The sequence below is a fragment of the Liolophura sinensis genome, chromosome 4 (genome assembly GCF_032854445.1).
Source record: "Liolophura sinensis isolate JHLJ2023 chromosome 4, CUHK_Ljap_v2, whole genome shotgun sequence".
Classification (NCBI taxonomy): domain Eukaryota; kingdom Metazoa; phylum Mollusca; class Polyplacophora; order Chitonida; family Chitonidae; genus Liolophura; species Liolophura sinensis.
The window spans coordinates 20275286-20291536 of NC_088298.1; the positions used below are offsets into that span (position 1 = coordinate 20275286).

Consider the following 16251-nt stretch of genomic DNA (forward strand, 5'->3'; position numbering starts at 1 on the left):
CATAGAGAATAGGATTAGAATAAGAAGTTATTGTTTGAATAGCTCTAAAATATGATATGTTGTTACATATCATTTGGACTGAAGACAGTTAAATTTCTTCTTCTTCCTCTTTAAGGAGATTACGTTCGCCATTAGATATTTTTTCCAAGTACATGTATGTAGACATCAGGCAGCAAGGGAAATGTATGTATAACGTTGAATTTATAACGGTATTAAGAAAACAAGAAACCTTTGTCAAAGTTTCCACCACTGGTTCTCTTCAGGATTCGTTCAAACTATCCCTCTTGAGAATGGAAATTTGCAAGTACATACGAGGAATACAACGATGTAGAAATTCGAGCATCTCTCTTGAGAAAGGACTTTGCAACTACAGTTGAGGAATACAACTATATAGAAATTCAAGCATGCCTCTTGAGAACGAATTTTGCAACTAAATTTGAGGAATACAACGATGAAGAAATTCGAACATCCTTCTTGAGAACGAATTTTGCAACTACAGTTGAGGAATAGAACCATGTAAAAATTCGAATATCCCTCTTGAGAAAGGATTTTGCAACTACAGTTGAGGAATACGATATATAAATTCGAGTATCCCTCTTGAGAACGGATTTTGCAACTACTGTTGAGGAATACAACAATGTAGACATTCGAGAATCTCTGTTGAGAACGGGTTTTGCAACAACAGTTATAAAAAAAAAACAATGTAGAAATTCGAGCATCCCTTTTGAGAGCGAATTTTGCAACTACAAATTCGAGTATCCCTCTTGAGAACGAAGGTTTGCAATGATGTAGAAATTCCAGTGTCTGTTCAGAACGAAAGTTTGCAACTGCAGTTGAGGAATACAACGATGTAGAAATGTCAATACCCTTAGTGTGAATGGAAGTTCCAAACTGTACCTCAGGAATATAACAGTGTAGAAAGCGAATGCCTTCCTGTACATTCATATTTTAACAAGGGTTTTTATCGATTTTCTATCTAGTTTGAACAATAGTCGGAGAATAAAAAAGACAGTAACAATTGACATCACCATGGGGTTCATCCGTTTATCACGAGGGCATTGTTTTAGCCTTGGTAGTGGACAAGAGGTAATGTATGCACCTCAGCTGTCGTAAGAATATGAGTACATAACAGACAATTTTATTTTAAACTACATCCATTCATTTCCCAACATCGTATGTTACAATTAATATCCACCTTACACCTTCTCTGTGCCTACGGTTGTATCGTTGTGAATAACAGAGTAAAATCTTCCTTCAGAATTTTGCGGAAGTTGTCCCAGAAATAACCAAAAAAATTTCTGATCTAGGTAAATAGTGCAAGATTTAATGCTTTTAACACGGTTCCGTAAAGAATATTTTAATGAATAAAGATGTTTATATTTCTATGTATATTTCTCTTTTTTTGTTTGTGTTAATAATCAAAATGCGGAATGCCTCTTTGGCTTCAAACATTTCTTATCGTTAATAAGGTAACAGTTGGTACTTGCTGAGTTCAGTCGGTATAACGTGACAGGTGGTACTTGCTGAGTTCAGTCAGTGTTAACATGACAGAAGGTACTTCGTGAGTTGAATCTGCGTCAACATATCAGATTGTACTTGCTGAGTTGAGACGGAGTTAACATGAAATATGGCACTTGATGAGTTGAGTCGATGTTAACATGACAGATGGTACTTGGTGAGTTCAGTCAGTATAACGTGACAGGTGGTAATTGCTGAGTTCAGTCGGTGTTAACATGACAGACGGTACTTCGTGAGTTGAATCTGCGTTAACATATCAGATTGTACTTGCTGAGTTCAGTCAGAGTTAACATGAAATATGGTACATAGTGTGTTCAGTCTGTGTAAACATGACAGACGGTACTTGGTGAACTCAGTCAGTGTTAACATGACAGACGACACTTGATGAGTTCAGTCGGTGTTAACATGACAGACGGTACTTGGTGAGTTCGGTCAGTGTTAACATGTCACACGGTACTTGCTGAGTTGAGCCTGTGTTAAAAGAACAGATGGCACTTGCTGAGTTGAATCAGTCTTAAAATGACAGACGGTACTCGGTGAGTTGCGTCGGTGTTAAGATGACAGACGGTGCTTGGTGAGTTCATTTAGTGTTAACATGTCACACAATACTTGGTGAGTTCAGTCAGTGTTAACATGTCACACGGTACTTGGTGAGTTCAGTCGGTGTTAACATGACAGACGGTACTTGGTGAGTTCAGTCAGTGTTAACATGACAGATAGTACCTGGTGAGTTCAGTCGGTGTTATCCTGACAGATGGCACTTGGAAAGTTCAGTCAGTGTTAACATGACTGATAACATTTGGTGAGTTGAGCCTGTGTTTACAGCCTTAACATGTCACACGGTACTTGGTGAGTTCAGTTGGTGTTAACATGACAGAGGGCACTTGATGAGTTGAGTCCATGTTAACATGACAGACGGTACTTGCTGAGTTGAATCAGTGTTAATATGACAGACGGTACTCGGTGAGTTGAGTCGGTGTTAAGATGACAGACGGTGCTTGGTGAGTTCATTCAGTGTTAACATGTCACACAATACTTGGTGAGTTCAGTCAGTGTTAACATATCACACGGTACTTGCTGAGTTCAGTCGGTGTTAACATGACAGATAGTATCTGGTGAGTTCAGTCGGTGTTATCCTGACAGATGGCACTTGGAAAGTTCAGTCAGTGTTAACATGACTGATAACATTTGGTGAGTTGAGCCTGTGTTTACAGCTTTAACATGTCACACGGTACTTGGTGAGTTCAGTTGGTGTTAACATGACAGAGGGCACTTGATGAGTTGAGTCGATGTTAACATGACAGACGGTACTTGCTGAGTTGAGTCGATGTTAGCATGACAGACGGTGCTTGGTGACTTCAGTCTGTGTTAACATGACAGACGGTACTTCGTGAGTTTAGTTGCTGTTAACATGACAGACGGTACTGGGTGAGTTTAGTCAGTGTTCACATGACAGACGATACTTGGTTAGTTCAGTCAGTGTTAACAGAGTTTAGTCTGTGTTATCATGACAGGTGGCACTTAGAGAGCTCAGTCAGTGTTAACATGACAGATGATATTTGGTGAGTTCAGTCTGTGTTGATATCCAAGGAAGAATGTTCTTGGTGAGTTCAGTCTGTATTATCATGACACATAGTACTTGCTGAGTTCAGTCGGTGTTATCATGACAGACGGTGCTTGGTTAGTTCAGTCTGTGCAAACATGACAGACGGTACTTGGTGAGTTCAGTCGGAGTTAACATGACATATGGCACTTGATGAGTTGAGTCGATGTTAACATGACAGGTGGTACTTGCTGAGTTCAGTCAGTGTTAACGTGACAGACGGTACGTGGTGATTTCAGTCGGTGTTAACATGACAGATGGTTTTTGTTGAGTTCAGTCAGTGTTAACATGACAGACGGTACTTGGTGAGTTCAGTCTGTGTTAACATGACAGATCTTACTTGGTGAGTTTAGCTTGTGTTAACATGACAGATGGTACTTAGTGAGTTCAGTGTTAACATGACAGACGGTACGTGGTGATTTCAGTCGGTGTTAACATGACAGATGGTTTTTGTTGAGTTCAGTCAGTGTTAACATGACAGGCGGTACTTGCTGGGTTGAGTCGGTGTTAACATGACAGATGGTACTTGGTGAGTTTAGCTTGTGTTAACATGACAGATGGTACTTGGCGAGTTCAGTCAGTGTTAACATGACAGACGGCACGAGGTGATTTCAGTCTGTGTTAACATGGCAGATGATACTTGAGTTCAGTCTGTGTTAACATGACAGACGGTACTTGGTGAGTTCAGTCGGTGTTAACATGACAGATGGTACGTGGTGAGTTTAGTTTGTGTTAACATGACAGATGGTACTTGGCGAGTTCAGTCAGTGTTAACATGACAGACGGCACGAGGTGATTTCAGTCTGTGTTAACATGACAGATGACACTTGAGTTCAGTCTGTGTTAACATGACAGACGGTACTTGGTGAGTTCAGTCGGTGTTAACATCACAGATGGTACGTGGTGAGTTTAGCTTGTGTTAACACGACAGATGGTACTTGGCGAGTTCAGTCAGTGTTAACATGACAGACGGCACGAGGTGATTTCAGTCTGTGTTAACATGACAGATGACACTTGAGTTCAGTCGGTGTTAACATGACAGATGGTACTTGGTGAGTTTAGCTTGTGTTGACATGACAGATGGTACTTGGTGAGTTTAGTCTGTGCTAACATGACAGATGTTCACATGAAACATGGTACTTGGAGAGTATATGCGGTATAGAAGCTTGAATCGATTCTAGTGATGGCTATATTTGAGGATTCATTCAGAAAATTTGAGACTTCCATGAATGTCAAGTAGTTCATGGCTTAGATAGTTATGATTGTGATATATTTAACTTTACGTGATACCTGTTCGTTACTCCCAATTTCGAACATCAACTTGGCTATCAGCAAAGCCCTAGCTAGCGTTTTATCGAGTGGCGCTCCGGCAAGCCTCTCGGAACGTCCGCCATCCCTCTGTGAATCCGCAGTACCTAGCGCCATGCCTAAAAATATCCTTTGTAAAGTATTTTTTCCCGTATTTTTAATTTTCTGTCGAATAAAACAACGCTATGCACTATAATTCCATCAGCATATGATCTCGTACATACGTGTAGTCATTTTTCGCCTCCAATTCCCGAGAGTTACTTTCAAATCGCAAACTTGTTAGTTAAGACAGCTGAAGTGCCTGGGGCATGATTTCCGAAGTTCCGGAAATCGGCTGGCTGTGCGAATGTCTGTGCAAACGCTCAAATTTTGTGACCTTGCCAAGTCATTGTTTACTGGACACAGATTTCCATTACAACTTTCATTTTCGGGAAACGAATGTAATTCTGTGTATTTTAGGATGTAAAGTCTTTTTTTTACAGCCAGCCTGCCGTGTTTAGTGTAAAGGTGCATGCTTGGTATCAAAATGATGGAAATTGTCTTAGCTTTGAGCAAATATGAGTTTTAATGATGAAAGTTTGAAATTGTGAGCGAGAAGACACAAAGACACAGGTGGTGATGAGGCTGCGAATATCGTCCCCTTGGCGTTGCTAGGCACCCCTCCCAGCTACCGGCTTAGAAAGGTCCAGATTTTGACGGTCAACCTATGTCAAGATTTTTATGGCTTCTTTCTCACATGCTGGGCCAGGTATGCACCAAAGCTTATTGGCCATGGAATGTTTGGGGCTGAGCTACAGCGCTGAACGTTAACATTGTCGTTTATGGAAAATTAATGGGGGTCTGTGGCATACTAAATCGTAAATTACGCGTGTAGCGCCTTGAATGTCGATCCATTGAGTTGACAGAGTAACATGGCGAGTTCAGCTCGGCGGTCTAGGAAGCGTCAGTCCACCCCGGAACAGTGTTTTGAAGGTAGGATGATTTCCCAATGTAAAATTTCAGTTTAACCTCCAAAGGCAATATTTTACCCTTTTAATTGGATCCGAAAATAGGTATTTTCAGGTGAAAGTTTGTCAAATATGCCGATGCGCTGACTTTTAGTGCAGCTTACTATTGAGTCCCAGATTACCATTAAACCTTACACGATTTTGATGTAGGAAATTATTTTCAGTACAGCCCCGGTGCATGACTCCTGATAAACTGTTTGCTTTCTGTTAGGGGAATTTCTGCTGCTTTAGAAGGATGGCAAACCCGATTTACTTTAAAAAGTAATTGACCTTGTTTCCTTTCAACGAAAGAAGGTTGAAAACAAAAGTTAGTGAAAATAAATCTTGGAAGGCTGGAATGATAATATATGAAAGATTTTGTTGTCACAGCAACTACTCAAATGGTGGGCTTCAAAAATCAGTTTCAATTAACATTTTCATATCCTGTAAGATATTTGACTGACTGACTATTGTTTTACGCCATATTCATGAGTATTTCACCCATATGACTGTGGGACAGTATTGTCCGGTTGGTGCAGGTAACCCCAGGAAAAACCGGAGTAAACCACTGATCATTGGCAAGTCGCTGACAACTTCCTCACTTGTCTTACGGCAGCCCATTTTGCACAGTTCTACAAGCGGCGTCGTCCACCTCGCCACCACATCCCATGAAATTAACCACTAAATTAATCCGCCACGGCCCGCGGGAGCAATTATGGTCATATCTATCGAATAGGGTACAGCAGCAAGCCTTGCGTTTAAGGATCCCGTTGGACTATGAGGACTACAAATCTTACTAAAATACTATATTTTAGGTCATTTAATTTATCCTGATGTTAGATACAAAATTACGCTTTGAAGGGACAAAAGCATTTCCGGCGGAGGCCTGGCTCATTTGGCTGAGGCGCTCTTCCCCCATGCCTTCACGACATCCTCGCTAGCAGCCTGTATCATGTCCCAAATACAAAATTAACAGACAATGTTGCACTCATTACCACGTGAATTAAGTGTTAAGTTAAAAAAAAACAATTCTTCCAGGCCAGAGAATTCAGATGTAAAAGCCCTCAACAACCAGGATCAGTTGGTGATCGGAGGTTGGGGGTCAAGTCGAAACAAAACAGCATGTGGCCTTTGGCGAACGCGGTGCGAAGGATGTAATTCCCCTCGTCGTGAAACACTTTTCGCGTGTTGGCAAAGAGGTTCATGCACGTTCTGACGAAATTCCCGGTCTCGAAGTCGGGTGTCAAGGGCTTGGCAGGAATTTGACGTCCGCCGACATGCAAGGCGACGAAGTTTGTGTAGAAGTGCTGGAAATGGAACGGGTTTTTAGCGTAGCTGCCGTCAAAAGCCGAGTTGCTCACACATCCCACAACTAAACGTGTCGGTAAGTTGTGCAGAAATATGTTTTCTCCTTTGATGAGGGTGTGGTCTTTTGGCACAGAGAACCACTTGGTCGGCACGCGGCGGATAGGATACTTGGCAGGGGTTTGGGCCAACGCTTTCAAATGCCCCAGCTGAACACCGCAGGTGACTTTGACTTTGCGCACAAAGATCAACACATCCTCCAAGCGGGCCTTGTAGTCGGGATCCTCCCCACCGGACATGGACTGGGTGAGACGGATGCGGATGGTCACGTTGTGTTCAGCAGGTGACGCCGTTGCAGGAAGATGTCGCAGTGCAGGCGCCCCGACATGCCATCCGACCGACTTTGGGCCGTGAGCTGCAGCCCTTTGTCAAACCCCACGTTGGTCTCATCCGTCCTATCAAACATCTCTGGGGTGTCCGTGTACCACAAGGCGGAGGACAGCTGGGTGTTCTTGGCCTCTGTGCTGTCAGACAGCAACATCTCCAAGTAGGCACGGAACAGGTACATGTTGGTGGAAGCGGTGATAAGTTTGTTGTTCAGGGAGACGTTGACCTGTTGCTACAGCGAATGCAGCCACAGGCTAGTCGGACCTACACTCTTGTCGGCCTCCACAACCTCTCCCTCCCCGTCGAGGATTTTCGCCTTCACCAACAACATGGTATTGGCCAAGTCCAAGTAAGTGTCACCGTCCGCGTTGGTGATGAGAAATTCCACGGGTCCCGCGTCGCTTAAGCTGGTGATGGGGTTGTAGGCATTCCAGCGACCTTCTCGAACGCTGGAGTCGGCAAGGGGTAATGTCCACCGTCCACCGTCGAGAAATGCTTGCACCGCATGTATTCCAGGTGTCGGAAGGTCTTGGAGATGTGTTGCACGTACTTCCCTTTCGTGGTGACCAGCCGCAGCAGCGGCGCCAACGTTTCTCCCACAACACGCGGTTGGACAATGTCCGTGTACATGTACAGCGTGGGTGTGGTGGCATGTAAATCCTCGGCTCCGATATGCGGCAGATCCGCCGGCCCCATGAGCCAATCGTGCGGTAAATTCATGAGCTGCTTCAGACACGGGCTGAAACCGAACCCCAGTTGTTTCTGAAACCGCAGACTGTATTTCCACAGCCACATCATCCAAACCGAACGTCAAATCACCGGAGTGAGCCTCGAGTAAAGGGATGTTTTTTGGGTCAACAAGTCGGTCGGGCTCTTGGCGAGGTCTTTGGGTGAAGGGTAATAGCCCCCTGACAATGCTAACTTGTGTTTAGCGCGGTGCGGGTCGTCTTTGGAGTCTAAGACATACCACACTTCGTCTTGCCACACGTCGAACCAGGTACGGGGTCACTGTATTTGTACCAACCCACATTCCCAGTCACTAGTCAAATGCATGGGCTGTGATAGTTGGGTGGAGAAATTCGTCAAGGTATTTCTGGGGAAGTAGTTGGGAAGTACAGCGACATGTTGGTGAGTTGATCTCCTCCGGCCGGACTGACCGTGTTTCCATCCTCCGGCTGGACTGACCGTGTTTCCATCCTCCGGCCGGACTGACCGTGTTTCCATCCTCCGGCCGGACTGACCGTGTTTCCATCTGGCGCAGGTATTTAACACGGACTCCGCTTTAGCGGGGATACGATGGCTGAAGACGGACGCAGTCCGGGTCGCCGCTGTTGTCGTCCCTTGGGTCGGCGTGGTGGAGGAGGAGGAGGAGGGCGAGCACGGACGGGAAAAGACCGCGATGGAGTAGGCGATTTTTTTTCTCGGCTGGTGTGTCCATCTTTTCCCGCATCCAGTCGCGCCAGCGATCTTGTGATGGCTCGTTGTCGCCACTGAGCAGAGCAGCCTTTCGCCGTAAAGCGACGGGGTCGCTCTCTAAATGATCCCCCCCCCTCCCCCCGCGCTCAAACGACCGACAGGCTTGGCGGCTGGTTCGTCGTCGGACTTGTCTGCTGCACGGCTTGGTATTGATCTTGAAACGCACGGTACCGTTGAAGGGTGTGGTGATACCGGTGTATTTTCTCATCGTCTGAGAGGGTCCTGTCTTGGAGGATCGATGCCATTTCTGTTCTTAATGATGCCACCGATGAGGGCTAGTGAGGCGGTGGGGAGGGGGCCGAACAGCGCTCCAATGAGGCCACTGCGTTGAACAATCCGTCCTTTCTTATGCAGGGAAACACTTTTCTCGACCAAGGTGCGAAGACCCGTCTTGTACCGCTGTAACTTTTCCTTCTGAGAGCGCGATAGTGGAACATTCACACAAACACCGAAGTCAACCCGGATCGTTGCCGCGCAGCACGGGGGGGGGGGGGGGGGAGAGGCGAGCCAGCAGGGACGGCAAGGGGCTGTAAAGTTGGGGCCGGCGTGACAGAGCGGGTGGTTCAGACTTATGGTCGGATGATCTTTGGTTTTGTTGAAGAAGTTCTGCACTTTGTACACCACGTCGATATTGCGTTGGTGGCTGCATTTGTTAAAGAGTTTTGTCACGCGTTCGTCCGCTTCGGCCATCAAATCGTCCACGACAACTAACCTCCCCCCCTCCCCACCCCCCGGGTCGAATGCTGACGGGCTGGCCACACCTTCTTCAAACCGAACGTTGGGTAACGTGGTGTACAACGGCTGCCACTCCCCGTAACACTAGACGACGCGTTGCGGGGGTGGGTAAATGAGAGCTTGAGCGTGCTCCACCAACCGTTTCATGAACACAGACTTTCAACACCCCGTCGGTCCGATGACGATGCAGGTAAACGGATGCTCCCATCCAGTATCCTTAGATGGAGAAGCTGGGTGAGTCGTACGGGTGGAGGTGAGGTACAGCGTGGAAGGTCGCTGCGGTCACCGTCGCCGCCGCCGTCACCGCGGGCGGAGAGGGTGGGGTGGACGGGCTGCTGCTGTTGCTGCTGCCACCCCGCGCCGTGTTGGGTGAAGAACAGACGGGTGTGGAAACGGTGATCGGTTCCGAGGGAATGTTGTTAGGGAGCAATGATCGGTGACCCTGGCGGCATTGGGGTGAAGTGGGAAACCCCGTAAAATTTAACCGGGGAGTGATGGCTTGGTCCGTGGTCCGTGGGTCCTCGCCCGGGACAGTGCTGTCAAGCCGAAGCGCGATGTCACTCGTCGACAACGGCGGTGCTGGTGGTAGTGGTGGTGGTATTGGTGACGGCGGCGGCGGTGAGGACGAAGGCTTCTCGGACCAACGGAGAAACGTCTTGTTCAATTGCCCTTTAGATAATCACTGGCCGACTGGTATTGGGGGAGTTGCACGCTGAGTTCCCCGGCCAATCCACCCACTAAAACATCGATGTACAAGAGAACTCCGAGCACTGCTGCCACGGTGCCTTTATTCTCGCGCAAGCCTTGGGCCCACTGATCCATACCTTGAGGTAGGTCGATAGGGAGTGACAGTCACCCCCCTCATCCTCGGGGTTAAATACGTTTGACGTCCGTGGCTGGCACCCAACAATGAAAGCTGGGTGGATAGCCGACCCACTTCACCCAATAGACAGTTTTCCTCGGCCACGTTTCCTTTTTAAGATCTTTTCCACCTGAGAAAACTTGTGTGCCGCGGCCGTCACCGATCGTTTGGTCTCGTAAAACATCCTGAGCAACCGTTCCCCTTTCAAGTCCTCCCGTGTGTACACGACAGGTGGGTGCGGACGATGCGAAACATTTCCGTGCTCAAATTGGGGAGGTACGATTTTTTGAATTTCCCTTTCACTTTATTTATACGCACGTGATCACAGCGCGATAACGGTACACCGATCGTTTGGACATGGGTGTACCGTACAAGGCTTGACGCACTTTTTTCTGGTTCTGGCTGGTGACTTCCATGGGGCCCGCAGTATAATCCGGTGATGCGCTTGATTGTAGCCGCGGACCTGCGTCCAGGTACTGCCCAGTGTTGTAAGGGCTGAAATATTTCTACATACGTCCTTTCAAAGTACAGTTAAACCGTTCTACCACGGACCCTTTGGTCTTGTTAAACGTATGAAAGATAAACACCCCATTGTCCTTTAAACTCTTTGCCCTCGTCCGTTTGCAGGTACAACGGTCGACGTCCCGTCTTGAAAATGCGTTGAAACACCTCGATCAGACGAGCACCGGTTTTGGAGCGCATTGGAACCACCCAAGCGTACTTGGAGAGGACATCGATGCATGTAAATAGGTAACGGTTGTTGTCCTTCTCTTTGGCAAACGCTGCCATGTCGATCAGGTCCGCCTGCCACTGAATGTCTAAACCCCCAACCACAACTCGGTTACGAGGATAGCGCCGTCGAGCGGGACGGTGCAGCGTATACGTGTCCTGCTGGGCCAGCCAAGCCGACACGCGGGCCCGAGTCCATGTTGCCGGGCTGCCTTGAGCAAGTTCTGAACGCCTCTGTAAGCCGCTGGACTGACGGGGTCGTAGTACAATGCATCCAGAGCGTTATCGACCGGGTCTGAGTCTCTGCCCGCGAGCGTGGCTGGCGGCCGGTGTGAGGCATAGTCCGGTGTCGTCCCTTTGTCCGTCAACAGTAAGTGACCCTATCCCGGACAGCGGATATATATTATCCAGTGTACATGCATTTGTCAACAAAATTCAGGCGCAAAGACCGATCGCGTAATCACAAATGGGTCAGTTTGCGCGCCAAGGAGCTGAAAGAGCTGCTTAACCCCCCCAAAAACAAGACCGCGTCGTTGCTCATTGGTCCGTCGCGCATTATCAGGCGCCAAGATCGCGTGGTCAACCATGGATCCGTTTGGGCGCTCACTGGTCCGTTTGGCGCGGACTCAACGACACACCGCAGGCGCCACGATCACGTGGTCATCCATGGAGCCGTTTGAGCGCAAAGGAGCTCCTCTAGCGCGTGAACTAAAATGTGACGTCACGCGCCTCATTGGTCAGTTTTGGCGCGAAAGAGCTGGAGCTGTGCTGATTGGTCCGTTGACGTGTGACATTACGCGCATGCGCCTCGCTCATGGGCGCGCGAACTCAACGACAAACCTGCGCCTCCCCAAAACGTTTATGCTTTTCTTTTTAATTTTTTTAAATTTTTTTACGTACGCTCTCCTTATATGCTTTATACTTTATACTCCCTTATAGACGCTTGACAAAACTCCGCCACCTCCGTAACCCGGACGCGTGCATCGTGCATAATAAAACCAGGGAAGTGTAACAACCTCACAGCTTCTAAATGCCCTTGAATGAAACTGTGGGGTTAGTGGGTGTTATATGAATAATTATTTGTGACCAGTGAAGAAAAACATAGCAAGAGAATATATATATATCTGTATGTTGAAACATTCCTAAGGCCATGTGGTATTTTTCCACAACGGCAGTAACCGGCATATAACAGACCATACATTTGCCCACGAGCTGTGATAAACAGACTAAACGCTGATCTCTCACAAGCTGTGGTAAACAGACTGAACACTGATTTCTCACAAGCTGTGGTAAACAGACTGAACACTGATCTCTCACAAGCTGTGGTAAATAGACTGAACGCTGATCTCTCACAAGCTGTGGTAAATCTTCTGAACACTGATCTCTCACAAGCTGTGGTAAACAGACTGAACGCTGATCTCTCACAAGCTGTGGTAAACAGACTGAACGCTGATCTCTGACAAGCTGTGGTAAACACTCTGAAAGCTGATCTCTCACAAGCTGTGGTAAACAGACTGAACGCTGATCTCCAACAAGCTGTGGTAAACAGACTGAACACTGATCTCTCACAAGCTGTGGTAACCAGACTGAACGCTGATCTCTCACAAGCTCTGATAAACAGACTTAACGCTGACCTTTGACAAGCTGTGGTACACAGACTGAACGCTGATCTCTCACAAGCTGTGGTAAACAGACTGAACGCTGATCTCTCACAAGCTGTGGTAAACAGACTGAACGCTGATCTCTCACAAGCTGTGGTAAACAGATGACTGAACGCTGATCCCTTACAAGCTGTGGTAAATACAGACATATATCATAGTAGAAACAGTTGACGGTATATATGTCTGCATCAACCAGAAGATATAATTTACCGTACATGAATTATTTTGACTATGGGACCGTATATTATCTGATAGCCTATAAACTCGGGATGTAAATTTACACGGTAAGGTTCAACCAGGTATAAACTTTAATGATAGTCATCAGCTAAGACTGTGTGTGGTCAGACGTCGGTTTCACGCAAATTGCGAAATGTGAACTGTCAACCGGTGTCTAATGTCACACATCTTCCACTTAGACGGTTTTTAATCATAGGTATAGAGTGGCCAAGTACTGGTAAGCGATCGATGTTTGTCGCATATATATGACACAGGTGATACATCTGTCACGCACGCTTCGAGGTTTTCACGCACATGTCAAAAATACCTAGGCTTTAAGAGAGAAATTTTACTCAACTGGTGGAAATTGTGCTTTAGTCTTCGATCACCGTAGGTTTCCTTAAAACTACTGCAGCCAGGCCCCGCGCCCAAAATCTACCACAGCGCAAATACAGCCAGGACCTAGCTGCAACACTGTCACAATGTACAGCCTGGTCCCTTGCTGTATAACTACCACGATATAAGTACAGCCAGGCCCCTCGCTGTAAAACTACTACAAGGTAAGCACAGCCAGGCCCTTCGCTGTAAAACTACCACGATGTAAGCACAGCCTGGCCCCTTGATGTAAACCTACCACGATGTAAGCACAGTCAGGCCCCTACTAAAAAGCTACAAACATGTATGAACAGCCAGGCCTCTCTCAGAAAAACTAACAGAATGTAAGTAGAGCCAGGTCCCTCGCTGAAAAATTAGCACAGTGTAAGTGCAACCAGGCCCCTGCTGAAACACCACCACAATGTGAGTACAGCCAGTGCCATCGCTGAAACACCATCATAATGTACGTACAACAAGACCTCTCGGTGAAGAAAAACTACCACAATGTAAGTACAGTAAGGCCCCATCGCTGTAAAACTACCACAGTGTTAGAATACCCAGGGCCATCGCTAAAACACTACCCCGATGTAAGTACAGCCAGGCCTCTCGCTGAAAAACTACCACAATGTAAGTACAGGCAGGCCCCTCGCTGGAGAAAAAAACTACCACAATGTAAGAACAGCAAGTCCCCCTCGCTGAAAAACAACCACGATGTAAGAACGACCAGGCCCCTCGCTGGAAATCTGCTTCAATGTAAGTACAACCAGGCCCGTACTGAAAAACTACCATAATGTAAATACAGCCCGCCCCATCGCAGTAAGACTACCTTAATGTGAATACAGCCGCGCCCCTTGCTGAAATGCTACCACAATGTTAGTATAACCAGAGCCATCGCTGAAACACTACCATAATGTACTTACAACAAGGCCTCTCACTGAAAAAAATACCACAATGTAAATACATCCAGGCCCGACGCTGTAAAACTACCACAGTGTAAGTACAGCCAGCCACCATGCAGTAAAACTACCACAATGTAAATACAACCAGGCCCCTCACTGATAAACTACCACAATGTAAGTACAGCCTGGCCCCTCGCTGTAAATCTACCACAATGTAAGTACAGCCCGGACCCTCGCTGTAAAACTACCACAATATAAACATTGCCAGGGCCCTATATGAAAAACTACCACAATGTAAGTACAATCCTGTCCCTGTCTGAAAAACTACTACAATGTAAATAGAGCCCAGCCCTCGCTGTAAAACTACCACAATGTAAGAACAGCCCGGCCCCACACTGTAAAAGTGCCACGATGTAAGTACAGCCCGGCCGCTCGCTGTAAACCTACCACAATATAAGTACAACTAGGCCCCTCGCTGAAAAACTACTACATTGTAAGTAGAGCCCGGCCCAGCGCTGTACTACCGCAATGTAAGCAGTGCCAGGCCCCTGCTGAAAAACTACTACAATGTAGGTACAGCCAGGCCCCTCACTGTAAAACTAGCACAATGTAACTACAACCCGGCCCTTCGCTGAAAAGCCACCACGATGTAAGTACAGCCAGAGCCCTCGCTGAAAAACAACCACAAGGTAAATACAGCCAAACCCTCGCCGAAAACTACCACAATGTAAGTACAGCCCGGCCCCTCGCTGAAAAACTACCACAATATAGGTACAGCCAGGCCCCTTGCTGTAAAACTATCACAATGTTAGTACAGCCAGGCTCGAGCTGTAAAACTGCTACAAGGTAAGTGCAGCTAGGTCCCATAGTGTAAAACTACCATAATGTTTGTACAGCCAGGCCCAGAGTTGTAAAGCTACAACAATGTGAGTACAGCTAGGCCTCTCTCAGAAAAATTACCACAATGCAAGCACAGCCAGGTCCTTGGCTGAAAAAAAATTACCACAATGCAAGCACAGCCAGGTCCTTCGCTGAAAAAAATTACCACAATGCAAGCACAGCCAGGTACTTCGCTGAAAAAAATACTACAATATAAGTACAACCAAGCCACTGTTGTAAAACTACAACAATGTTAGTACAGACAGGTCCCACACTGGAAAACTACCACAGTGTAAGAATAGCCAGACACCTGCTGAAAACTAACACAATGTAAATACAACCAGGCCCCTCACTGATAAACTAACACAATGCAAGTACAGCCAGGCCCCTACTGAAAAACTACCACAATGTAAGTACAGCCCGGCCCTTCTCTGAAAAACCACTACAATATAAGTACAACCAGACCCCTCGCTGCAAAACTACCACAATGTAAGTACAACCAGGTCCTGCGTTGAATATTATTGATGAACTTAAAACACGAGTGTCATCGACCGCTCATCACCAAGCCCCTAGCAATGAACGGTAAGATGCACACTCCGCTCCCAGTCGAGTTTTAAGCCCTTCTCATCTGAACAAAAGACCTGTAAAAAAACTGTTTATGTTTTCCCTTTTGGTAAAATATTTGGTCTACGGCTGTTTACCCATGCGACACTTTAAAGGAACGTTTTCTATAATTTCTGCCTTTTGAGGTGACTCAGAACATTATCAGGTCAAGTCAATTAGTCCCTTTTAACGAAAAACGTTGGGTGAAAAGATTCAATAACAGCGTTTAATGAAGCAGTTTTATCGATAAGCTCGATCATGTTGCTTTGTTGGTGTTGAGGCTTCATGGCCCCCCTCCACCAACCTACAACTCTACTCCACCCCAAGAGCTTCAGTTTTCCTTTATTATAATTAATCCATATAGCCTTAAGGCTCGCCAATATACAAACAAAATTATAACAGTAAAACTAAACACGTCTATGTTTAAAAACGGGAGAGTTCAAGGTCATGGCCATCGGCTAAATACGATTTTATCTAAGTAGGCCTACCTGTTCGAATTTCAAAAAGTCGACCAGATCGTTCAGGTGGGTAGGGCTTACTAGCGTATCGGTAAGTCACAAAGAAAAAAAAGCATGCAATTAGTAAATAAACGCAGAAATGAATGAAACATGGTCTCATATTTATGTCACAACCAGAAATATAAACGCATGCAACCAAAATATTGTTAAAACCGCGAATTTAGTATAGGCCCGCTGTATTTGTTTGAAAG

The 16251-nt window shown here is 46.4% G+C and overlaps 1 protein-coding gene across 1 annotated transcript; it reads right to left on the bottom strand.

Moving 5' to 3' along the window:
• Positions 1-6479: 6479 nt before the first annotated feature.
• On the bottom strand, positions 6480-7019 carry LOC135464509 (uncharacterized protein F54H12.2-like). The gene has a single exon (XM_064741934.1). The coding sequence runs from the start codon at positions 7017-7019 to the stop codon at positions 6480-6482; it is 540 nt and encodes a 179-aa protein (XP_064598004.1).
• Positions 7020-16251: the final 9232 nt, after the last annotated feature.